General features: G+C 36.6%; 1 protein-coding gene across 2 annotated transcripts; it reads right to left on the reverse strand.

Annotated features, from left to right (window-relative positions):
* Positions 1 to 842: 842 nt before the first annotated feature.
* Positions 843 to 23,497, reverse strand: LOC103696661 (BTB/POZ domain-containing protein At5g48800). Of its 2 annotated transcripts, XM_039133886.1 has the most exons (4): positions 22,892 to 23,497; positions 14,093 to 14,159; positions 2,129 to 3,295; positions 843 to 1,631 (listed from the first exon to the last, which is right to left on the reverse strand). In XM_039133886.1, the coding sequence occupies exons 1-4, from the start codon at positions 22,996 to 22,998 to the stop codon at positions 1,119 to 1,121; spliced, it is 1,854 nt and encodes a 617-aa protein (XP_038989814.1). In that variant the 5' UTR covers positions 22,999 to 23,497; the 3' UTR covers positions 843 to 1,118. The 2 variants fall into 2 exon arrangements, with proteins under 2 accessions (XP_038989814.1, XP_026656781.2); XM_026800980.2 differs by lacking the exon at positions 22,892 to 23,497 and having other exon boundaries at positions 2,129 to 3,303.
* Between the last annotated feature and the right edge of the window lie 3,963 nt (positions 23,498 to 27,460).

Here is a 27,460-nt window from a genome sequence, read left to right on the forward strand (position 1 = left end):
AGAAAAGATCTTCCAGCTTAAGATAGGTACAGGTTTTTTCACCTCGAATCATAGTCTAGTATGAAGTGAGATCTAAGATTAGAGCACTATTGCTATCAACCATAAATAGATGGAAACAGTGCTAAAGAGCTATAGTAAATTTTATTAGCATCAATGGTCATCAAAGAATCAAAAAGAAATTTTTTTACATGGCAATAAGCAAAAGAAATTTATTAAGGGCTACTAAAAGTAGAATATATGACAAAATTAGGGAGCTATTATAGGAATTAGCATATTGACTTACATTTTTTATTTATGAGAATTAAAAATATATAAAAAAATCTATCTAAGATATATCAGGAATAATTGTGGTATTATGTGGTCAGTGATCTTGGATCCCCGTACCATACCAAACAAGTTACTCATGAATATCCAGGAATTTTTAATCACTGGATCATGGCCAACCAAACACAGTGATTTTAGATCACTGGAGATCAAATCATCCTAGTATTCAGATCACCGGAGATCTTAGATCACCGTGATGATCCATTTGGGGTTACCAAACGCCCCCATAGTGAATCACCAAAAGCTCGTATCTTCTCCTCTTCTCTCTCTTATTTCCTTTGCTTTCTCTTGCATCTCCAGGATTTTGAGATGTGGAGAAGTCTTGTAGTTTCTCCCCCAATAAACAACGATCTGCTCCATCGATCTGCCAGGGACCGGCAACTTCATAACATGGGATTGTAAGGCATAGTGATTCGAGGTAAGCTTCCGTACACGACTCTATGAGTGACAATAAGTAACCATGCGCGTGCTACAGAGCACCTGAACTAATTCACATTGCACGTTGCATCAGTAGAATATTAAGAAGAAGAAGAATATTTTATATATGGTGTCACTCATAACTAAAAGACAAAAACATTAATAATACTGTTACAATAATATTTACAGTGTAATACTGGCAGTTCTCATAATCAGATGTAAAAGCAACATGATTATCAAATCATATAGGATATTTATGCTGACATTTCCAACTGGGCTTCCTATTTTGATCATGCAAATCTGACGGTCATGCCAATGCCAAATGGACAAAATTCCTGTTTATTCCAAAATTCAAAAGCTCCATGGCACAATTTGACTTATATTCTTCCAGTGACTTTAGAATCTGCTATCACAGAATGCTTGGATGGTGAACTTGATCCCCTGAAAGGACTGTGGCTAATGAACAATTTTCCAAACTTCTTCATAGAATTCATCAATTTCTTAGCACTGGACTTCTCTAAGTCTTGCTTCATGCATGCATGTCCTTTCTCAAGATCGTTGATCCGTACCCGCATCCGAGCCAGCTCAAGTTTCAGCTCGCGGTTCTCCCTCCTTAGTGATGCATAGTTATCTCGAGGAGACATTGCTGCACTGAGTGCTCCATTGCTGATCCGTCGTGATTGGTATGCTGTTTTCTGGTTGTCTTCTGAAAAAGAGCAGCATAGAGCATTTCGGAGTCTTAACTGTTCAATATACAGCACCTGAACAATTGCCTGAAGAGGAAGTCGTTCATTCTGAGCAGCATGAGCACTAGCTTCCTCTGAGAGCTTTTGAAAATCTATGAGTTTGCAGAGCCTCTTCCTTTCTAAATCTGACAGCCCCTGATGAGCCTGAAAAATGGGATCCGTGAGTCTAAATCCACTATAAGAATCCATTATCAGTACAGATTTAATTAAAAAATCTACCACTAGCATAATCAAGTTTAATCAGTGGAAAATGGGTGATTCCTACTAGCGTCAAGGCCCACAAGAGTAGAATCGATCGATGTTCAAACCACTTTAATAAATTAAACATAAGATAGCTTTTTTTATTAACCATTTTTCTGGTTGAATTTAATATGCACAAGCAACCAATCTATGTTGCTTATATATAAGGGGAAGAAGTGAAATCTCATTACTAGGATCAGTGCTTCAAGTAGCCTGCTAATGGTTTTTATTCTTAAACACAGATACCTCAATGAACTAGTGGGGCTTTGCACTTATTTTCCTTCAAGGTACAAAAAACAAAAATGATGGGCAAAGATCACAAGCTCTTTTCAAGATGTAGTATTACAAGAAATAATATGTAATATGATTTTTAAGTTGTGGAATTATATAAATTATCTTACCTTAAGGTAAATATCAATAGCACGATACAATCCATCATCTGTTGTGCGTGCATATCCTGGTAAGGTATCCGCAATAACTATGAATTTGGCAAGCTTAAGATTTGCATCTGTAGCGATTTCGGCAAGGTAACTGTCTACTAATTTTGCAACTTTGACTAATGCTGTCTGAGAGGGAGGATTAGGGCCATCAGAATCATAACCCAAACCTCCATCCTCACTCTCATCCTGCTGAGAGAAGATTACGAGAATCCTATGAACTGTGTCAACATCAAATAATGTGTCCCCAGCATGCTGAAAAGATGGTATTAAAAGATCATCAAGAGTTGCCATTTCGAGTTGTGAACCAATTCTCCTCTCAAGACTTAACCTGCAGGACATTGTGCAATCAAGCATCACCGCTGACCGCAGGAGCCCAAACAGAAAACTCATTGGCACAGCAAGTTTTTCTGCAGGCAGAAGACTAGCGATAGTCTCAACCACTGTCTTTTCCTCAAAACCAATGGAACCAGGCATTAGTCCAACTCTGAGATGACTTGTTGCAGTCCATAAGGCAGGTTTCCTCTTGAATAGCTTCTCTGCATAATTCACCAGTGATGCTCCAATGCTCTCAGGATGGACTCCTCGACATTTCATGGCTTCTATGACTCTTTGATACAAGTCAATCCGAAGGACAGAGAGGTCTTCAATCCACCAGTCACCATTACATTTTGCCTGTTTGTTCATATGAAGCCTTCCAGAACTGCTGTACTCTAATCGTGAGAAGCTTGAGGCTATCTGCTCTGCACAAGCCTTTGAAGCTATTGCATCTGTACACCTTCCAACTATGTTAAGTTCATCTGCAAGTGGAAAAAGGCCTTCACATTGTTGCAAGACTTCAACAGACATTTCAAGGCTTTTGCAGACAACACCATCAAGGTAAGCTTCTGAACGGGAGGATAGGTTTTCAGTTGCATATTCTTCCGTCATCTCTAGGTAATATGACACACAACATAGTTGAGCAACATTTGCAGTTGTGATCTCAAAGTTTATGCCATAGCAAAATTTGGCAGCCAGCTCAAATGAATCAGCACCACCAGGTAAGGTAAGCAACTCTATCCTCGCAATATCAGCATCTCGGTGTTCTGCTATTAACTTCCGAATTCGACCACTTCGAGAGACAAGTGGAAACTGCATTTCTTCAGATTGGAACAGTTAAAAACATTTTGAAATGTCTGATAGAACAAAAGATGGGAACTTAGTAATAAAGTATTTGGTAGCGTCTATCAAGTTTGCAGATGCATACAGGCAGGTGGGCTGGCCAGTGTACAGGTGGCTATGGTACGAGTGATGCAAAATTGAAGACAGCAACGAATTGGTTCATTGAAGATAGAGAATCATATTGTACTAAGAAAAAGAAAGGATAGGGAATTATTTCAATATGGGTGTATCGAAGCATGGTATTCATAATAAGAGAGTAAAGGATCCAGAAATCATAAATAAGTTGCTTACTTTTTACAGTCTGGGTTTGTGTCAATCCAATTATTAGATTTAGATAAGGCAAACAAGAAGCAATTACACACTCAAAAATACTTCATTCTGCCAACATCTTTTCAATCCTCCACTTTTGCTTGGTAAGGACTTTCCTTTTTAGTTTAGTGTCTTAAGAAGGTCCTTAAGATATGTAATATTTCATAGTAACACAAGGTTACATTCAGAATTCATTCACTGACATAATACAACTTGATTTAAAAAAAATATCCCATCAACCTAAATAGTGGTCTCACTGCTGCCCTGTGCATTTAACATGTAGAAAAGCACTCCAGTATTGTCTTAGAATCGTCAAATTTTGAAAAGTAGGAACTAGACCACCCAACTTGTCCCAATAAAATCCTAATAAAAAATAAAAGAATAAAAATAACAATTCAGAATATATTATTATGGAGTATTAACAGTTCATAAGATGATAAATGAAAAATAAAATAGCGTAAATCCTTGGATGAGGATATACGAAGAAAATCAATTTCCAGACTCCACAAGATGCTTAAGGCCAACTAAAATAGAAGCTTAAGCATTCTTTTAGTCTTTCTTCATGTATAGTGAACTTAATTACAGTACCTTTCGGAATTCCATTTCGCAGTCCAATTACTTAAATGGGTCTTCAGATGGCCAAACAAGTTATGCTGAGGATAAGGCCCATATTATATAAGGAGATGATTTACTGGAGAGGAAGAGACATTGAGATTGGAAATGCTTCTGCGGGCATAATACCAAAAATATCAGCATCCCTGGTCCTATGCATAAAGTGAGTTATCTTGACCTCCTATTTTAAGAATTCCATAGCCTTAAAACTTCTCTAATCAGAAAAGTTTCTTTCTAACAAGGTAACATCCTCCGAGCACCAGCTGTATAAGCAATATCCATCATATAACTTGTGCAGTCATCTTAAGAGGCTCTAAGCCAATTATGAAATAAGAAGGAATTTGAATAAGTTCTTGCTGCATGTATACATTTCTCCCTTGAAAAGCACTTTTGTTGTTTTTCTTGCCTCTTGCATTCAACAAACACATATCTAGAGGTATCGCCATTCCAATTCAATCAGATTTAACTCCCGTTCCGCCACCGATACTGCTCGATATGCCCCAAACCAGGCAGTGGGGATGGTTCTGCCATCCTTGCTTGAATGTATATCCTTGTATCATGCATTGCATAGCTATCCCCTTCCGAACTTTTGCATTAACTTTAAGTCTCTCTATTCTGGTGAAATAATAATATTCAAGTGTTTCCTTTTTCTAAAAACTAGAGTTGAAGGCATAAAAAAGTGCTAGAAAATCTATTAGCTCCAAGCCTTTTTGGCTCAAAAACACAGACGCAGAATCTTAACTACTCCAACTCATGTTAATAATTAAAAAATAATTTCAAATTTTCTAGTACCCTCCAATGCCAGAAGGAAACTCGAGCTTGTCAAATTCTTTAAACATGACATTAGTACAATGTTCTGAATGATAAATTTTAAAAATACTTGGGTTCTTTACTATTATCATGTTTCATATAGCAACATAGTTCTACATACTGTTCATGACTATAGAATAAAATTTAAATCCCTGATTTCATCAATTATTGATGATATCGACTTCAAGAACATACTGAAACTTTGGGTGAATTTGCTTGCAAGTTCAAAAAGGATGATTTAACATCAGTGGAACCAGTATCGGGCACCATACCGGTTCTCTAGTGGGACGAGTCGGTACAGGCCCGCGCTGTGCAGTGTCGGGCCCGTATTGACACAGTAGAAGAGGCGAGGCATAGCGCGGACCTGTACCAACACAGTAGAAGAGGTGGAAGATAGGGAGAACGAGAGAGAAAAAGAGAGAGAGAGTGGGGGGGAGGGAGGGAGGCCGCCAGAGGCCGATGCCGAGCAGCAAGGGGAAGTTGCGGCCGTTCCTCTGTTTTGTTCAAAACAGGGGCCGGCCGCTTTTTTAATTTCGCGATTTTTAATTTCGGCTGGACCTCTATTTCGATCGAAACAGAAAAACGGCTGCGGCATCTGCCCCGGCGTCGGCCTCTGCCGGCCCTCCGCCAGCTTCCCTCCCTCCCCAGCTCGCTCTCTTTTTTCTTCTTTTTCCTTCTCCTTCTCCACCTCCAGCAACGGTTTTCGTTTCCATTGTTGGAACCGTACCGGTGGGCCATTGGTACGGCTCGGAACAGCCACAAACCGCCCGATTTAGCACGGTTCCGCCGACCTTGGGCTGATTCCTTTAAATTGTCCATGAAATTGAGGCTACAACAGGAGTTGATCACCTCATGATTGTTTGATTGATGGGACATAATTAACTTTCATGGTTCAAGTTTTGCTAATAATTGTTCCGCGCTGACTCACCAGGTGGAGGCACATGTCCCTGTTCAGCTTCTGCAATTGCAATAAAAGCTACACAAAGGCATGACAATATGGCAAATGACAAGTCATCATTAGCTATGAGTTCAATTATAACCTTGTCCCTCCTTTTTGTGTCTTGTAAACCTTAAAAGAATTGGTATCTATATTAGATTTGACCAAATTGGAAGTTTCTAACTATGTAATGAGCATTGAATAATTCCATTTGGTTTCCAGAAATCTCAAAATTTTAGTCGCTTACTTTTTCTCTCCAAAACTACTTTATTGTTTAACAAGATTGCATACTGCATCTAGGACTTCTAAATAAAGCTGAACATTTTTGGATGTTATCTTAATAAAATGATGTGGCATTCTGGTCACTTCAAAATGATAACTTTGACGGCTCTCTTAACAATATCTCATTTTGGTCACTTCAGAATGGTTCCTTTGGAAGTTATTTTATACCAGATTCCAGTCACACTATATTGATATTTTTGGGCCATATCTTTACAAAATGATACCTTGTTCTGCTCATGTAAACCCAGTCAACCTTGGAGTGGAGTTAATAAAATAATACTACATTTTGGTCAATGAGAACAAAAATTTCAATATATAATTTCCATCTAACCTTCATACCTTCTTCTTAATAATATGTTACCATGGTTTTTTTTTTTTTTTGGAATTCCTTTTACACAAGGTTGAAAAAAAATATATTAGTAAACAAAAATATAGGAACATCAACAATAAAGAATAACATAAGTGAGGAACATGTTTGAATGACAACATCAACAATAAAAGGTTGGATTTACCCACAAGGAAACATCAGCCAGTAGAAAGAAAACAAGAGCTATTGAATGTCTGTGTAAGAAACACATATCAAACAGAGAACTTCAAGTCAGGAAAGTGATATAAAATATTGCACTGAACTATCTTTGACATGCTGAGATTTCTGCAGAGTTTGGACCCATGTATTATCCATGAAAACTATACACATTGGAAATCAAGCATCAAACCCGAGAAACAATTTGGGAACAACAGCAAGTTAATTTCCAATCCAATCAGCACTTTATGGGTGTTGTTACACTACAACATACCAATTGAAATTTGGAAAATCATGAGAATACTTGGTTAACTTGCTGATGTATTTAGTTAGATTTCCAGAAATCCAAAAGATTGGAAAAGTACTGTGGTGCTGTCAACAAGGATAAAGAGAATGTAAGAAAATTTCCTAATTATTGTGGAATTAAGCTCCTAAACAATGCTATGAAGTTAATGGAAAGGATGACAGAGCAAAAACTAATAAAATTTTAGAGAACCAATTGGCTTTGTGCTGATGGACAACAATGGAGGTACTTTCTTAGGCAATAAGTAGAAAAACTTAAAGAAAAGAGATGATCGACACATGGTCCTAATCAATTTGGATAAAGCTTATGATCAGTAGCAAGAGAGAGAATATGGACTTTAAGAAGGAAAGATGTGCATAGACGATCCATTGAAATTATAAAGGACAGATATGTTGCAGCAGCAAAAGGTATCTTATGGCTTGACAAATGTGTCTTCAGCGACCATAGGGCCAATATCTTTATATATTAATCATAAATGAACTTAATAATAATATTTAGAAAGATAAACCAAAGTGCATGTTACTTTCTTATGATATAAGTCATTGATGATAACAGGAGAAGACTTAATTAGACTCATGGGGCAAAGATCTAGTAGATAAGGGCTTAATAGTCAGTATCAAAGAATGCAGTATTAGTGAACATAGGAGCAAATATGAGTCCACAGTCAAGATTAAGAGACAAGAAACCATAAATTGATTTTTTCATTATTTAAGATTTACTCTACAAAAATGGAGAGATAGTTGAAGAGACATGTAATAGAATTAAAGCTGATTAAATGTAGTGGAGAAGTGCCTATGGATCATTATATGATTGCCACATACCTTGGAAACTTTAACTAATAAACCTATGGCTGCACATATGGTTCAGAATTCAGGTTGCTTTGGATCAAAGGACAAGAGAAAACTAAATAAAACGCAATTGCTCATTAAACTTTTGAACTAGAACAAATCAAAATTGGAACCAAAGCAGACCACATAAAGATCACGTTGATTCTTGAGCAACCCAATATTAGAAAAGAAAAATCACATTTTCAGCAAGATCAAATATTTATTGTATTCAAAAAAAAAAAGCATTAAGAACAACTAGAAAAATAATGTAAACTAACAGATAATCTATTTAAAACTGTCATTCAATAAGAAAACATAAAAAATAAACTATAAACCTTGGGTATAACATGTTATAACAACAACAAAATCCAATCTTCTATTCAACAAGCAAAAACAAACATAAACCATAAGCTATGATATAATAAACTTTGACATAACATTATACACTTTATTTAAATATATAATATTATGTCATATGTGTATAATAAGATTGATAAGGTTAAGCACAGATAGCATTATCCAAACCCTTGATTCAAAATTGGACCAATGCATTTAAAACGAGAATCACAACCAACTTTATCCATGGTTAAAACCTGAACTAGCATTATCCAAACCCTTGATTCAAAATTCAACCAATGCATTTAAAATGAGAATTACAACCAACTTAATTAAAACAATTCATTTTGGTTTTTAGTTAACCAAAAACCATGCATAATCTCCGTCCAATAAAACAAGCTAAATATAGAAGAAATGGAAATGTTAAGATTGATTTCTGGTAGAACAAAAGGGGACAAAATGAGAAAAATATAACTTACAACGCCAAGGTAGCCATACCATACTGATGTGGTACGGAGGGCGCATCGACACTTAGGCCCTGTTTGGGGGAGCTGTTAGTAGTAGAGCTTTTGAAAGTTGAGATGTTGAAAATAGAGCTGTTTGAAGCAGAGCGTTTATAAAAAGCTGTTTGCTGTTTGGTAACTAAATTTCTAAAGTGCTGTGGCACTTTAACATGTGTTTGGTAAACAAACTGAGAAAGTACTTTTGTGTGACAAGATGACCATAAAGGACATTACCAGTATTATATAACAGAGTATAATAAAATATAATATGTATTAATACATAAATATATGATATAGTATAATATTAATGTAATGTAATATAATATTATTATAATATAGTACTATAACATTATGTATTATAGAATAATAATTTAATATAATATTAAATTATTTAACATAACATATCAATGTATTACAATATAATGTAATATATATTATATTTATAGTATAAAACAATAATAAATATATATAATATTATAATTATTAGTGTAAATTAATTTTTCATCCTTCTAATGACCATTTATCTCTCTAACAAATTTTCTAGCTATATGATAAAATTGGTTAAATAATTACTAATATTTTTATTTATTTATTTATTTATTTATTTAGATCAGATTATTTGCCACTCACTTATTATTATTTTTTTATTTATTTATTTATTTATTATTTTATTTCATTGAAATATAGAGGGGTCGCCGGCCATGGATGGTGGTCGGCATGGTGGCTGCCATCGTGGGCAGCCACGAGCTCCCAAAACAAAAAAAAAAGAGGAAGAAGGAACAGAGGCGGCGACATTGAGAGGAAGAAGAAGATAGAGAGGGAGAGGGAGAGGATGGATGAGAGAGGAAGAGGCGGGATGAGGGTTTTGGGACAAAAAGGGTGATTTAAATGGGTGTATTTTGGTCCAAAAAACAGCTTTCCGACAAAGCTGAAAACATCGTTTTTAGAAAGCTCCAAATTGGAGCTTCTTCCCAAAAGCTGTTTTCAGCTTTCTGCAAAAGCTGAAACAGCTTTCCGAAAATTTTACCAAACACCATTTTTTTATCTTAAAGTACTTTTGTAGGGCCAGAAAGTGCTTTTTGGCCCTCCAAAAGCTCCCCCAAATAGGGCCTTAGTACACCGAATTGGCCCCTATATCGAGCGTACTGATACAATAACAGGGTGGCATCGGTACAGGGCTTGGTAGCGAGGCGGTGTACCTTGTACAAAGCCATAAAAGTTGCACCAATTAGGGACAAAGTGACAGGACTAATTAAGAAGGTATTGAAATATACAACCAAGGTCCGCAATCTCGGTATCGGATATGCATCCTATACCAAAATAGCTTTCTAATCATTTTTCTCAATTTTTATTTCGGTACACCTCGATACATGTCAGTACACTTTCGTACGGGCCAGAACGCATCCTGGTACACCTTGGGACATCTTGGTATAGATTGGTACACCTCGGTATGCTTGAGGTAGAACTAAATAGGAATACTTGGCTCAAAAGTATTCCTAAAGCTAATCAAGGTTGGCAGAACCATTCCAAATTGGTGGTACAACCCATACCATACTATACTAGCCCACTATTAGGATGGTTTGGGCTTTTGAAATGGCAAAGGGGGGAAAAAGAAAAAAATCGGGCCAAACCAGCACAGACAATCCAATTTTGCCCAATTTCAAGCAGTGTTGACCTAGCACATGCTAATTTGTAGGGGTCAAACTAACCCCCTATAAAACCCTCAATCTCGTCCCCTATCTCAACCCTCAATCAAATACGTCCTTTTCTCTCCCTATCTCTCTCTATCCGAGCTCGATGGCCTCTCTCTCTCTATCTGCTTTTGATGGCAAGTAGGACGCCACCATCAATCACCTTTGCTTTCCTCAACCTTGGCATCACCCTCCCCAAGCTTAACTCCATTGTTGCTTTCTACATTTGCCCTTTTGTTGTTATTAGGGTTGGTCTTGGAGGTCTCAATGAGGATCTTAACAACCTCAATCTCCATCAGCTCCACCACGTCCACCACCATGTCAAAACCCTCGTGCATCCCTCACTCCCTCCATTTCTCTCTCTCTCTTCCTCTCTTTCTTCTAGTACTAGTACCTAACTAGCACGATCCGATGTACGTGTGTTGATACGATACCATACTGGACTCAATACCTACTAGCATAGGGTCCTGGCACCAAGGTTTGCCACCTCAGTACCGGATCCTGTACTAGAACCATGCTGATATAGTGTCGGTACGTACCATGCAGAGGTTGGTTCGGCGTATTGAGACTCAGTACATCCCTCGTACCAAGTTCCGGTTTGGTACCACTATGATGTGGTACGCCTAGTATGAAGTGACATGCACCAATGGGATGAACCTTGCCTAGCACCAGTCCTATCAACTATGAAGCTAACACCAAATAGTTGGGACAAGGCCTAATGTTTATGGTACCATATAGTGCAAGAAAAACATACACATCCACTATTAATCTAATACCTAGCTCTTAGACCGCAACTATGATAAGAGCTTATGGATTTAAAGTTCCAAAGTCAGAAGGGCTGTTGAACGAGGAGATAGGGCAACAAATTGTCTACTACCTAGCAAGAAATTTCTACAACTTGGGTACTTGATAGACTTTGATAGGCCTGAAGGAAAATCTAGCTCCCTTTCCACTTAAACCAACTTGTATGTCCAATAGAAATACCACGATGTGGGAATATCCTAGAACTAGAGTAGAGGGGGATGTGCACTCATGTATAAGGCAAATGGCATTTGAGTGAGATAAAAGTTGGTGATTTTCTAAAGTCAGGAAGATAGGAAATTAGCATTGGTTGATGATTGAATGCTCAAAAGTTGTGCCATTGATCATGTCACGAAGGAAGTTGCTTGGACACATGATCTATATGTCAAGTTTCCTAGTGTTTGGAAGAGCCCAGCATGGGAATCATCAAAAAAGTCAGATATGAAGACCTAAACTTTTATGTGTACAAGTATTTATGTATGCATACAATGAATAATGAGCTAAACCTATGATTCATAGGATCATAAATTTTGATAAAATGGTTTCTAATTGTTTTGTTCGACTTCATAACTTTCATGTAGAAGTGCCAAAATTAGACATGTATATTATGAAGTGCCAAAGAGTGTCATAAGCACTCCAAGCATCCAAGTCTTTGACATGTCAAAAAACGTAAGTTGCAACAATAAGTTTCACTCGACATATTTTATTGCATTCTTCATTTTCAACATCTCATAGTAGATGAGTTTCTACGGAAGAGTTTTCTTTTTCGTTGTCAAAAATCACCCTTTTATCTAGCTTCTTTCATGAGTGTTGAACACACACATGCACATACACACACACACATATACCAGCATGGACTGTCAAACTAGGCCGAACCGGGCCAACGGTTCGGCCCATACCGTCAGCCCGTACCAAGTCAACCTGGCGGGCGACCGGGTCGATTCACCTGTGGGGTTTGTAACCAGTTCCGAACCGGTCAGAACTGGTCCCAAACTGTACAGAATCGGTGCAAACCGGCCGGTTCAGCGCACAACCGGTGCGAACAAGCCGGTTTCATGCACAACCGGTGCGAACTGGCCGGTTCCGCACAGATATGGTGCGAACTGGCCGGTTCCGCGCAGAACCGGTCCGAACTGGCTGGACCGGTTCCAAACCAGTTCTCCCCCTCTTTTCTTTTTAAATGATGGGATGTTGGGAAGGCCTTTCCAACATTCTCCTTCAAACCCCCCTCCTGCAGCCAAAAACACGATGATTCAAGGAGCATCCAACCCAAAATAAGGCATGCTTTATCTCCCCTACCTCATTTCCTCTTTTTTTAAGAAAAAACAAAAAATACCTCAAAATTTGCAAAATCAGGGGAGATCATGCAAATATTTATTTTGGCTTGATTTCATAATAATCTATGGATGATCCACACAATTCCACAAATTTTTTTAATTTTTGGATTATATATAATTTTTAAAATTAAAAAAATATATTTTTGGATTAAAATTAAAATAAAATAAAATTCGAAAAAGACTATAAAATCAAAAGCGTATTTAGGGGCATGCAAGATACTCTCTAGCTAAATTAGATATTTATTTATTTAAATTTTGATGCGATCATGTGCATATTGGCTTAGGCCTAAATTTTTAAAAAATTAAGAAATAAGTAGCCTTTTATGCATGCCCGCGAGTCTAAAAATATATATATAGCATCCATGTTAGGGTTCTACATGAATCTGATCTCAAATTAATTTTTTAAAATATTTATATTTAAAAATTATTTTTTTATTTAAAAATAATTAAAAATATACAATTAATACCAAAAATTATAAAAAATAGTAGTACGTATTATTTATTTCAGAAGTATTTTATGAAGTAAAAAATATTCTTTTTGAATTTATAGTATTTAAACATATTTTAAAATTTAAAAATTAGGTTCGTAATTCCATGTATGGTGAAAGAAGCGTACGCAATGTGTGCAAATGTATATTTATGTATATGGTCAAAGGTATGCATATTAAATGCTTAAAGGGCTTTCATCCCTTGGTAGCCATGTAAGCACCTAGGTACCCACCTATACTACATAAGGAGTCCACCGCCTAGCCTTGCCAAGGCAATTTGACAACCTTGCACCCGAAACTAAGAGCTCTTTCACTCTAAACCTTGAGATTTCACTTTCATGATTTCAAACTCACATGACCAACTACAATAAAGTGACACCTCTTCCACAAAATATTGTTGTTTTTCTTCTAATTCTAGAAGACTATGTTTTGTCATTATTTATTAGTAAATCGACACAAATTAGAATCTTAAGAAACATACATGGCAGAAGCATGATAAAATCATCTCCCAGAAAAAAAATTTCAGGAAACATGAGATCTAGTTTTCCTTTTCTTGTTTTGGAAAATCAATTTTGAGCTTTTTACCCTTTTATCAAGTAAAACCAAGTTGGTTAAATAAGCTCAGACAAAGTAATATTCATTTCTTTTTAAAGCATTGCTTCCTCTAGCAGATGCTTTACTTATATGCGATAGTTATGGAGGTGTACAATCTGATGAATATGAGCTATATGATGAAAAGTTGTATAAATGGTAGACATATATTGAGAGGAAGCAAGGTGCATTATTTTCCAATTGATGCTTTGAAACGATGAGAAAAGTATTTTGTCTGAAGCGGTGGTGAGAAAAAACAATTCATATTCATATAAGTTGCTAGGCATGTAAATTATTCTAGAATTACTACTTTATTGACTATTATAATACAAAACAACATGCTTTTTTAAAAATATACATAATTCTTCATTATCACTAGACGTAACAAAGGAAAAAAACCTCATGTACAGAATTACCTTATGTAATGTGAAGTTCACACCATTTACATCAATAGTAATATCACTAGGAACATCCAAAAATATCCTACAAGAAAATTTTAGCAAATTAGTGATGTAAAGGAAAAGAGTAAAGAATAATAAATTAACAATCTAAGAGAAAGATATAATGTGCTTTGAATTAAGCCTCCACCAAGAGTGAAGGATAACAATACAACAAGGAGCAACAGACTAGTACTTTACTATGTAAATTTAAATCTCAAATAAATTTCTAAAATTTTATGCCTTCAATAATATTAGTCTCGAAAAATAAAGTGGTATGTTGCAGTAAGGCAGTAGCACCATCTAACCACTATAAGCCCATCAGATTCTAGACTTGAGGCTTATTGGGCATAATTTCTTACGAAGAAAAAAAAGTACACATTGCCATCATAGATGACATAACTTGTTGCAAGGCATGTCATCTCTAGGATGCAAAGAAAAGAAATCTGGATTTTGTTTTCACATTTTCTTGGGATCTTCTGCAGAAAACTGATGGACCAAAAAACAGATCTTATGCAAGTAATCTGCAGATTTATCATTTCTATAAAGGAGATCAAGATTTAAAGAAAAAAAAAACTTAATAGTTTAACATCCTTGTTCTACAAAACTTTAATCATCAGGTATGTAACACAACAATGCAATATATGTTCATATTGTCTCATGAGATCAATCTTAGATTTCCTTTACTCAGGGCTTGATTGTCCTCCAACTTTCAGTATCTGCATATATTCTTAGTTCTTTCTCTTCCTGCTTATAGCTATTCCCCAATAATATACCATGTGGTGTACTTGATGAAACACAGGAAGTTGTTCTTTGTTTAACTCTTTTATTATTTTTCATAATATTTTTCCCCTCCTTGCTCAAAGATCCACGTGACCAAGAGTTTAAGTTTTAGACATTTGAAAATTTGAAAAAGAGGAATTGCTTTCGACATTTATGTGACAGCAATCTTCCTGCCCCAAGAACAATTCCTTGATGTGGACTACTTGAGCTGCCTTAGTGAGTTCTGTAGGTATCACCACTAGCACCTAAAGGAACAACATGATTACACCTTCTTCACTTTGTTTTTGTACCCAACCTTGAAGACATGGCAGTCTTGTATGGGTTGTCCCAAAACATGACAATAGAGACAGTAAGTCATTGGGGTTACCTATTTTGTCCGCCTAGTGAGGCCTCTTGCATTTCGGCAATTGCACTGAAGGTCCAACCTGCTGTAAGGTTTAGCCTGACGTATTTGTAATGTTTTTAAGTCATTTAGGATCATAGTTTGTTTAGTAATGCTGATTTCTGGAAATTAAACCATATTGAAGCTTAATGCATTGTAATTAACTTTCGACTGCTTATGAACATATTTTGTTTTCCTACACTTTTCCCTAATTGGTGTAATCTACATAAAATTTTCTCTATTTTTTAAAATTTTCTATATTTCCTCTTGTTCTTTTATTACATTATTTTTTTCTCAATACATATTTCATCCTATTTCATTTTACAAACAAGTCTAAGCTAGCAAAATCCCATCTAAAAATATTACACTTATTTTCATATTAATCTCATCTAAGCAAGGAAAAATCCATATATGCATATTTCATTACTTAAACTGAATAACCTATCAAACCAAGAAAACATCAATCTAAGAATATGTCATTCTATTCCATATCAATGACCCATCTAAGTAAAAAACAAAAAGAAAAGAGAACCATATATGCTTGTTTCATTCTATTTCATTTGAACAAGCCATATACACAAGAGAAAACATATAGAAATAAGAACCAATTTATTTCATTATTTTAATATGCAGTTTACCCATCATAATAACAAAGCTTAAATAAAATAACACATTTGATAATTAAAGTCTTGAATAAATATGTGATTCAATTGTAACGGTCAACTTTAGAAAATATTAACCATTTTAACCTTTCAAACAAACAAATAGCTTCAGCTGTTTTCAGCTGAACCTACCAAAACTGAACCAAAATTGAATGAACATGGATGAAAAATTGACCAAACCTAAAAATTTCTATCAATTTGGTTTGGTTTCAGCCAAACTTAAAACCTTATTTTATTTTTTGTTAAATACCCTCCTTGCGAATCTTTCCTTCCAACGGAGATTTATCCTTGTCTAATCAATTCCTTTTGCAGTCACATAGAACATAAAGAATACCAAAATTATTGTCTTCTTATCTTGTGCACACACTTGCTATTTTATCAAGAGCCATCCCATTTTCACTAAAATTTATGAAGTTCTTTTTATTGAGATAATAGAACCTGCACCACTTTGTCCTTCAATTTTAATCAATGACCAGCGCCACTTGGTCAAAGAAGGAAATCGACTTGGCATGCCACACACCTGATTAATTACATCCTATGTGTGAGTATGAGATGTCCTTTAGGGAGACATATGCCACTGTAACCCAGACTACATCGGAGCAGTTTTATTTTTGTCATGCCCCGAAATTTAAACTTGTGAATGCCATCGTGTGAGCATCAAAATCGGTCTACATGTCATTCAAATTTTTAACATTCTTGAAATAAAAATATATGATTTTGAATAATGTCAAGTTGTCAACCAATGTATTATAAACCATAGTGCTTAAATAAAAGTCTGCTTGCAAATTTAAACATATCTAACTATACATAATACTATTCCTCCAATGAAATAAACAATCATGCAAAACTATATTTTTGTTGTCGCTTCAATAATCACTCAATCCACAAACAATTACATAATTTCTCTCTTCGAAATGGGTCCATTATATATCTCACCACTAACTCCAAAAAGATCGTAAAATAAGTGCAATGAGCTTTGTTGCTCCACATGTAAATCTGTATCATGATCAAGAATTTATATCTTCACTGAAAAGCACATGACTCCTAAATTATAATACATAATTCAAAGTATAATTAAAACTCCAAACATGGTTAATTGAAACAAAATCAAAATTTTCAATAAGGCAACTATTGTAAAACAAAAGGATCAAAATACATGATTTTTCAAGAATCTGCAAAAGGTAATTAGGTGCATGGTAAAACGAAGATTTTGGAAATCCAAAATAGCCAATTCAAGTTCTTCCTTCTTCCTCTTCGCCTCCCCCAGCCCCTGGCAAATTAGGTCCGCTAAGAGGTGGGGCTTAGTAGGTGACTCACCTACTTAGGTCAAGCAAGAGACAGAGTTATTAGGGTGGTCAAGCAGGTGATCATTTGACAGGTTAAATACCAATAGTGTCCTTAAGAATAGCACTTATTTACATTTACTTAAGACATTGCATGTAAGTAACAAAATAATCCCCATTTAACTCTTAACAAAAATTGCTCAAAAAATCAAATTCCTTAAGGATTATAAGTTGCTTTCTTAGATCTAGTTCATAAACTCTATTATGATAGGCCATTACTAAAATCCAGAAGTCTGATAGAAAAAATCTTTTAGATTAGTCTTTAAGGTATATCACCTATTTAGCACTATTCAACACTGAGTGCATTGACAGAAAGTACATATTTCAATCTGACATATATATATATACACACAATACATGTCTAAGTACAAAAGGTCATTATATTTATTTGCATATCTTTTTTTTACATACTGATTCAATGCTTGATAAATCCAGCATAACTTCTACAATACATTATTTTCAACACTCTTAAAATTTTATAATAAACAAAGCATGTTAACCAAATAGAATGTTATGAAAGCAATAAATTTGAGATAAAATTGATTTTTCAAATCCTGAGCATAGGTTTTCTTCAAGTCCACCAACAAAATTCCCATATGATTTATGGAGATAAAAATGTATACCTATCCACATCGTTCTAACGAAATAGAATGTTATGAAAGCTAGATGACTGTTTAAGTTGGTCTCTAACATGTCACTACTATGCTGGCAGACTCGGGGATTTCAAGGCAGCTGCAAAAGTGGCCTTAAGGCGTGTCGAGCTTGTGTATTATAAACCTAAAGAGGCCTGCGATACAATGAAGAAAGCTGGCAGAGCAGTTATGTCATGATTATCCTTTAGTCTTGACTAGTATTTAGCAATGGAATACCTTCTTTTGTAATAATTACAAGATTTCTTTTCTTAATTTAGATAAATTTACTCTCTTGCAACAGTTTTCTACAACACTCTAAGCAATTTATTTCATGGTAATCATTGCGATGATCTAAAAACCTAAGTTACGCACCAGATGGAGTGAGGGCTATAGTGAGAGAGAGGGTGGGGGAACATGGACGTAGAGTTGGGCAACGGGCCGTGCTGGGCCGGCCCGGCCCAGGCCCCCCGGGCCCAAAGACTAAACGGGTCGTGCCTGGCACAGCCCGCTTACGAAGCGGGCCGTGCCTGGCACGGCCCGTCCAGCACGGAACTGCAGCCCGGCCCGGCCCCAGGCCCCTTTATTGGTGGACCGGGCCGGGCACGGCACGACACGGGCCGTGCCAGGCACGGCCCGTAACGGGCGGGCGGCCCGCAACGGCTCCGAACGGGCCGTGCCGGCACGGCCCGTAACGGCTCCAGACTGGCACGGCCCGTCTGGAGAGGGGGAGGAAAATAGCCGTTTCCAACGGCTATTTTCGGGAAAAAGACGCTTTTACCCCTCCCAACAGTCCAATAACGGCTGAATTGAGGGGTATTTTGGGAAAAAAAAATTTGGGCTTCTATAAATAGCCCATTCCTCCCTCATTCTCACCACACCAAATCTCTCATTCTCTCCTTCTCTACTGCTATTATTTCTCTCTTCTAAAGTGCTCTTCTAGCAATTTAATTTTTAGTTTGTTCAAGTGCTACACAAGAGGAGGTTCCTGTTGAGAAGAGAAGGTCGCTTCTGTTGAGAGCACAAGAGGAAGCTCGGAATCTCGGCTCTGCCTCTGCCCTCCGACCCTCTACTCAATTCCTCCTTGCGGTTAGTTTTTATTTTTTGAATTAATCATAGATATGTCATCTTTTGAGAAAAGTCAGTTTGGCATTCCTGTTTCTGAGGGAGAAGAAACTAATCCCCAACCCCCTGTTCCTAGTTCCTCTAGAACTGGTGAACCGAGTGAAGGTCAAACCTCTTCTCGTAAGAGGACTAGTACTGTATGGAATGAATTTGATAGAGTTATGGTTGAGAGAGTCTGGAAAGCTAGATGTAAAAAATGTGCCAAACTTTATAGTTGTAGTAGTAGTGGGGGAACAGGGCATTTAAAAAGACATCAAGAGAGTCATAGGATGCATGATTCTCATGCTCAAACTCAAAGTAGCCTTAATATACAAGGGGGATTACTCGTAGGTAATTTTGCATATAATCATGAAAATCAAAGAAAAGCACTTGTAAAATGGATAGTTAAGGATGAATTACCTTTTAGTTTATGTGAATCTTTTAATTTTGAAGAATATGTTCAATTAAACCTACAACCTGCTTACAAAAGAACTAGTAGGCGTACATTTAGAAGAGTAGCTATGACTAATTTTTTAGCAATGAAACAAAATTTAATTGAAACACTTTCTACTTTAAATGTAAAAATTTCATTAACTTCTGATATTTGGTCAGCATCTGTAGGTAGTAATTGTTTTATTGCCATTACTGCTCATTATATTGATAATGATTGGCAATTAAATAAACGTATTCTTGCTTTTCGTGCTTTTAATTTTCCACATTCTGGGCAACAAATTTCAAATATAATTTATCAAACTGCATGTTCATATAATATTAATGAAAAAATTATGTCTATTACTTTTGATAATGCATCTAATAATAATTCTGCTGTTGTATTATTAAAAGACTCATTGCATCCCATATTAGATGGAAATTTACTGCATATTAGATGTGCATGTCATATCTTAAATCTTTCTGTTCAAGCTGGCATGGGCATGATTCAAGATGTGATTTCAAAAATTAGAAATGCAGTTTCTTTTATTCATGCTTCTAGATCAAAACTTCAAGAATTTAAGGAATTATGCATAAATCATGGTAAACGTTTTAAAAAATTTAAACTTGATGTAATTACTCGTTGGAACTCCACATATAGCATGATACATGATGCATACCCATATAAAAATTTATTAAGTGCATATATTAATGATCGTGGATTAGGATTTACATTGACTGAAACTGATTGGAATAAAGGAAAAATTTTAGAAGATTTTTTGCTTAGTTTTTATAATGCTACCAATGTTCTTTCTGGTATTTATTACCCTACTTCATGTTCATTTTTACAACAAGCATATATAATTAGTCAAAAATTTGCAGAACATAGATATGATGATGTTTTAATGCCTATTATTGAATTAATGGAATCTAAATGGAATGAGTATTGGGACAGGATATGTCCTATGCATAACTTAGCTGCTGTATTTGATCCTAGAGTTAAATTAAATGGCGTGCTAATTTTACTTGATGCATACTCTGAAAATATGAATCAAGATGCTGAATCTGCTAAAGATGAGGTAAGACAACTTCTTTATGATATTTATGCTATATATGATGAAAAAATTCGTGGATCTAGAACACAAATACAAACCTCTATTCCTCCTTCTAGTAGTTCTCGTTCGTCATCTATTTTTTCATTCATTGCACAGAGAAGACACACACATGCTTCAAGTTCCTCTTCATCTTCTTCATCTTTAAGTAGTGAACTAGAATTTTATTTACGAAATGATCTTCATTCTGCATATGATGAAAATCAAATAGAGAATCTAGATGTATTATCTTGGTGGAAGAGTGTTAGAAATCAATATCCTGTTATGTCTGCAATTGCACGCGATATTTTAGCTGTGCCGATGTCCACGGTAGCATCGGAATCCGCTTTTAGTGCAGGTCGGCGTGTTCTTGACGAAAAGAAAAGTAGGATGACGGGCGAAACGGTGGAGATGCTTCTCTGCTTCAAGGATTGGCTGGATGCTGAGGCAAGACTTCAAGATAAAGGTGGACATAATACAACATCCTCTGATGATGATGATACAAACACTACTGAAGACTGAAGACTGAAGACTGAAGAGTGAATACTGATTCACTGAATCACTGATGATTAGTAAGATTTCTTAATTTTTTATAATTGTACATTTTTATTGTATTCTGGAGGTCAGACCAAGATCCAAACCTCGGCCCTTTCTTTGTTTCTTATTGTATTCTAGAGGTCAGACCAAGGTCCAAACCTCCCTTCATGTACCATTTTGATTTAAATTAATAAACTGGTAGGGGTCTATGCCAAACCCCCCACCATTAAGGTGGCTTTATATTCATAAATCAAGATTTCTTAGTGTTCAATATTTATTAATTTATTAAAAAAATTTATGAAGCATTAATTTTTATCGGGCCGAGCCGGGCCCAGGCCCGGACCGTGCCAGGCTCGCGTGCCAGCCCGGCCCAGGCCCTTATGGGCCATGCCGTGCTGGCCCGCGGGCCGTGCCGTGCTTGGCCCGCGGGCCTAGACCGGGCCGTGCCGGCCCAGGCCCGAAGCGGGCCGTGCCTGGCACGGCCCGCTGGCCAGGACCCTCTAGCCCAGCACGGCCCGGCACTGTAGCTTGCGGGCCGTGCCAGGCACGGCCCGCTTCGTGCCGTGCCGTGCCGGGCCGTGGGCGGCCCGGCCCAGTGCCCATCTCTACATGGACGTGGTTTGTTTCACTTACAGTATCAAAGACTTGGAAGTATATATTCATAGATTTATTTTTATAGCACAAGTTTAAAATACTATAATTAAAAGCCTATAAAATTGATTTTTCAAACCCTAATCATAGGTTTTCTTCAAGTCCACCAACAAAATTACCATATAATTTATGGAGACAAAACTGTATATCTATCTACATGATTCATGTTGTTTGGAAAATGATATAACATTTATTTTATTATTAAGTGACACATGAATCAATTCCAACAACGAGAAACAAATTCACAATTGCTCAGTAAAGATGATGTGCATCTAGCCGCCAGGGTTGACTTCATGCACACTATTAATAAGAGTAAAGGGTGAGCTTTGGTGCAACAGTAAGATTGCTCCATCTTAACTTGATTGGTTCGAAATATGAAAAATATGATTCGCCGTACAGGCCCAAACCAAGCGGTGCAAGACGTACCATACCATATCGGTTCGATACCAGTACCCAATATGGGAGGCGTACCGGAACTCAATATGCCAAAAAGAATCCATACCGTATCGTACCAACACAGTACTAGTGTAGCACCGGTACGAAGTCCAGTATCGAGATGGTGAACCTTGATGAAAAAAGTCTATCTGATGCAAGGGTAAAGCTGCTTACATTAAACCCTCTCCCGACCCTACAATGGCAATAGCATTGGGCCACCCTTTTTAACAAGAGCACACTCCCATCACAGTAATAAACAAATTGAGAAGCAAGAACATTCTAATTCTTCCCAGAATTTAACTGATTAATGAAGAAAACGGATGAGCAAATTAAAAAAAAAAAGTAAAATAAGAAAAATGGCACTCCCAACCAGTGCAACATATGCAAAAATGAAAACTGTACCACCACCACACTGATTCTTACATGCTTTCCACCATTAATATGTGGTTGATTGTGACAGGCACAAACTTCTCATGTACGCGCAAAAAAAAAAAGAAGAACATTTTACCGTATCTTGAAACGTTACTAGAAACCAAATTTGCAGAAGCACTAAATACTTTCATTTCTTTTCTTTTTTTTGAGCAAAATGGCGGAAAGCCACTTCCATGTCATTGACCAAGAAGAACCACATAATCAAACATATGAAACGGAAGATAGCAGCTAACTAGCAATAGCATAGCAAGCACAGCGGATGATAGAAATAGCAGAACTCAGGGCAGGAGTAGAGGTAACCAGTCATTGCATCGCTGCTGCTGCTGCTGCTGAGATGAGCAAATGGGGAGGGACAAATGCTGCTGCTGGATCCTCTCCATTGAGGTAGCCCGGGGGAAAGCAGACATGAGGAGATGCGTAGTAAGGAAATAAGAGGCGAGGGAAGTCGCTGTTGGTGCTGCCGGTGCTGACCCTTTTTAATCAAACAGCTGACGTGCAATGGATTGCAACGGACCGAAGCCGGGGCACGGCCGTCGTGATGGTGGGTCATGCAATGCATTGCGCTATAAATCTTGTCTCCTTTTTGTCTTTCCTCCAGTTCAAGACACTGGTCCGAGTTATCGTGAGTGGTTGGGGCGGGACTGGAGATTATTTGGTGGTGGAACGAGGCTCTTAAAACCGGTAGTTTGGGAAATACCTCACGTTCCGGGTACGGTGATTGCGACGGCGAAACCAAACGAAAGTGGCGCCTAGTGGAGCAGCATCATGAGCCCACCGCCTGATATGACAGCATTATTAGCAATTAGTGAGTCTTGACATTCCATTGCCTGCTTTCATCATGGATCTACCACTAGCTTCTTCCCCAGCCAAGCTTTTAGGTTCACTTTTGCTGCTCTGCCCTTTTAGTATTATAGTCTTTGCCGAAATATTAGTTCATCGATCTTGTCCGTATGCAAAAAGATGCCGATAACTTTCTTTGGATATGTCTTCTCGGAGATTAAGATATACGTATGCGCACATAATTATGTTCATATAAATCTAACAATGTTTTGATTTTTTAAACTGAATAATAAAATGAATCCTGGCCATAAAACTATACTGAAACAACTCTACTAAAATCAGGATTCGAATCCCCTCCATGAACAACTTCAAGGCAAGTAACGTTGTACGAGCCAGCAACTTGGGATCCACGGAACGCCCTAACTCTACCCGATCAAAATAATATAGGAACGTAAGATATAGATCACTTAAAATAACTTATGTTCTCTCAAAAGGGTGTTTAAAAAGAAAAATCCAGAGCTCTTAGCATGATATTTTTTCTCTTTCAAATACGTGAGAGAAAAAAAAATTGGTAATATGGTTAATTTTATGTTTAGCTTGTTGCACGTTGATGCCAAAACGCATATTTATTAAGCTCATTTTGGACTGAAGTCAGCAGACTCAAAACTTCAGTCTGTAATTCGAAAACAAAAAAGAAGGCTAAAGCAGAGGATGTGATCGCGATCCTCTATTTCCCCCTTCCATTAAGTCGATAACGCCACAATAACCGTGGCCGGTGGGGACTCCAGGAGACTAACATGGGCAATACATTTCCTAAACTACCATAGATCAAGGATTTACTAGCGCTTCATCATTAGCCTGAGTGAACTAGAAGCTACATCTTATCTGAATACTCATGAAATTTTGAAGAGAGTCATGCACGACTATAGGAAATAAATGTTCCTTTAGTTTTGTAGATTGGAGCTTGATAAGTAATCCCTGGACGTATCTTGATCGTCATTCATGTGAGACTAATCGTTCTTGAGGATAAGTGGAGTTTGCAAATGTCCAGTTGTTGTTTGATGAAATGCCTATGAGAAAGCTACCCCTCAAGATGTTATCTTTCCTAGATCAAATCAATGACGGGTAATTAATTTTTACTTTTTCCTCCATATATATCTTTTTATCCTACCGCTAATCATGATTAATAATTACGAACGTTCTATCAGCAGGGTAAAAAAATAAATTTTTCCCTCCCAGGAATAAGAACTAGCGAAAATAAAAAATATTATCTAGCCTTCCTATGTATTAATATAGACAATAAAAAAATATCGAAATAAAAAATAGCCCAGTTATCTCTGTCTTGCGGGTTGTTTCCCCCCTCCTTTCTTGAAATTATCGGAACAAGAAAGATCGATCTATTCACGTTTTCCTTGAAAGCATAGTACCAGCAGCGCAATTTTATGTAGTCATGTGAGTGCATTTTCTACTGTTGGTAGCGACCCACATGAACTGCCTACTGATGATAGTTCTCAAGAGAACCGTTTCAGTGTTTGAGGCTGGAGCTATGAAGAAATAGAGTTCTGTCTAATCTCATGCATATTTCAGTTTGCTTTCTGTTAGTATTTCCCTGCGCTATAACACTTGTATGTTTAACCTTTTCATTTAGGGCGGAAGTCATTTTTTCTCTAGCTTTTAGCTGGCTGAGAGCAAGCATACAACCATATTTGTTAGATTGTAGATCTTTATAGCATTTAATTTCTACACTACTTAGGTGGAAAAGGCTCGTCTTACAGAAATTGAATGGATGCCATTGGAAGCTTAGATCAGGAAGAGGAAACAACTAGATGGGCTCAAACTTAGAAATCATTTTTTCAAAATATGTAAGTGCTCGTTTTTCTTACAATATAAAAGAAGCAAGTGCTGCACTTCAGGATGATCTGGAGCTTCCAGGAGATTTTCCAATAATCCTTTCAGACTATGGCATTGGATTTGGATTTCTGTGTTAAGTAACATTTCTTTCCTCAACTTGAGAGGATAATATAGGGCTGATATTCATTGTCACACCCTACTAGTATCCTTGTTGTATGTCACTGTGTGATATTTGGGTCATATAGCATTGCTGGCATATTTGCTGTAGTATTTTTCAGTAAACTACAGAACTAACATATGTCAATTAGTCTGAGACACAAAGGACTTTATTCTGGAAAGTTGTAAGCTTTTCCCTGGAATTAATTGATTGTATTTACTAGGGTTCCAGCTAATCCCGTAAGATTCGTGTTATTTATATTTATATTGTTATATATTATATTCATGGTTTTGTTTCATGTTATATTTTAGACTAAGAAAGTTGCTAATGACACCTTTTCCATGTGAAAAGGTGATGCAAAATCTTGGCTTTATCTGTTTGATAGTTTAAAGAGTCGTTGAGTACCATAGTTGTTATTAGTATATTTATCTTTGTCATAACTACATTATTACAACTAAACAACCATTTAATTTTTTGGGCAAAGATTTGGCATTACCGAATACATATTATTTTTCCCTTCACTCATTGGCGCAGTCTTCATGGATCCAGAAACAGAAAGCTAAAAGAGTTGTTAATCTTTTTAATTATACATTTAGGTATGCTTTAACAGAGTAAGGATTAATTCTTCTGTTTCTTGGGCTTCTGGATCTCTGGTCAAACTGATTGGAGTTTGCTGTTTTTTGGGGGGTAAGGATTACTTAATAGTTGTATTTGGAGTTGATTTATGTTAAGTGGATAGGTAATAACTGTTATTCTGTGATATGAATCTTCTCCTCTAGCATGAGGCCTACAAGTGACATTCTGGGGGATGAAGCTTGGACTGTTGTTGAAATCTCTTTTCCTAGCAATTGAGAAGTGGGGGCATAGTTTCAGGAATGTTATGAATGTTGGTAAAAGACAAGGGAGGTGATGTATAGGTTTTTAGGAGGAGAGTGAGATCATGGTTTTATTTCAGGAAAACCTATGCAATTGAAGCAAGAGAACGAACTATGCAAGAGAGATAGAAGGTAACGCAAAGAAGAATATGCTTAGGTTATGTCTTATCCGTTTGAGCTTCAAATTAATCTCTCTCTCCCTATCTAGGATTTTTTGTTGACACCAATCCTTTCTGAATCATATATTTGTACTCTGATAGATATTATTAAATGACTAATTGATCCTGTTTATACATGATCATCAATGCTCCTTAGAGAATTTCAGGTTGTTAGATTTTATTTTTATAAATTTATTATGTGATTCTTCTTCTTTATTTGTGATAACATAAAGAATACTAAATAGATTTTCAAATTTCATGAATTACCTTGAAAGAGTGCAAAAGTGAAACTCCAAGGATCTGAGGGGTTGAACCATGTGTTGGTCCACTCCTGAAATGTGCTTAAGGTTGAGTGTTCAATCACAATGAAAAGAACACAAAAATCACCGTTTAAATGCTTATGGTGCAAGAAAAAGATAAAAGAGAGTTATCCCTTCATGTTTCTCTCTTTAAAATACTGAAAGTTACTTTGGAGGAGAGTCTGGATGTGAATGGTGTTAAGAAACACAGACAAGAGGAAGAGAGAGGAAGAGACTATCCAGTAGTTTTCTTTTTTTTTCCAACTATTCCCTCTCTCATTTAAATGTTAGATGATCTTGGTTGGGTTAGCCCATCATGGGCAACCCAACTAGGCCTAAAAACCAACATCTCTTACTCCCACATGATGGGTTTGACAACACCTCAAAAATTGCTATAAGAATAACTCTCAACTTCCTTCTAAATTCAATGGCATTCATACTCAACAAAAGATCCGTGCGATCCATGAATACTCAATGCTATGCGCCTATTAGGGAAGAAAACATAGCGGCTACAACCCAAAAGAAAAATACGACAATTAGAATAAATGTGTCTCGCTGTGCCCCAGACATATTTTGTTACATTAGTTAAAGCATACCTAATCCCTCTAAAACTATGCTTAACTTTCTTTTTCTTATCATGTAACCATAATTATGTTCAAGCCATATCACAGAGACATAATTGGTCGACCGGTGAATACATGTGATAGGTGTAATCAACAATAGTCTTTCTTTCGAACTTATGCATCTTA

The sequence above is a fragment of the Phoenix dactylifera genome, chromosome 14 (genome assembly GCF_009389715.1).
Source record: "Phoenix dactylifera cultivar Barhee BC4 chromosome 14, palm_55x_up_171113_PBpolish2nd_filt_p, whole genome shotgun sequence".
In the NCBI taxonomy this organism is placed as follows: Eukaryota; Viridiplantae; Streptophyta; class Magnoliopsida; order Arecales; family Arecaceae; genus Phoenix; species Phoenix dactylifera.

Excerpts from the sequence above, each read along its gene's own strand:
- LOC103696661 (XM_039133886.1), bottom strand. The coding sequence starts at position 22,998 with ATGTCTGCTTTCCCCCGGGCTACCTCAATGGAGAGGATCCAGCAGCAG. Across the intron at positions 14,160-22,891 it reads CAGCAGCGATGCAATGACTG|GATATTTTTGGATGTTCCTA; the intron begins GTTACCTCTACT and ends ATTTTCTTGTAG. Across the intron at positions 3,296-14,092 it reads TGAACTTCACATTACATAAG|TTTCCACTTGTCTCTCGAAG; the intron begins GTAATTCTGTAC and ends GAAGAAATGCAG.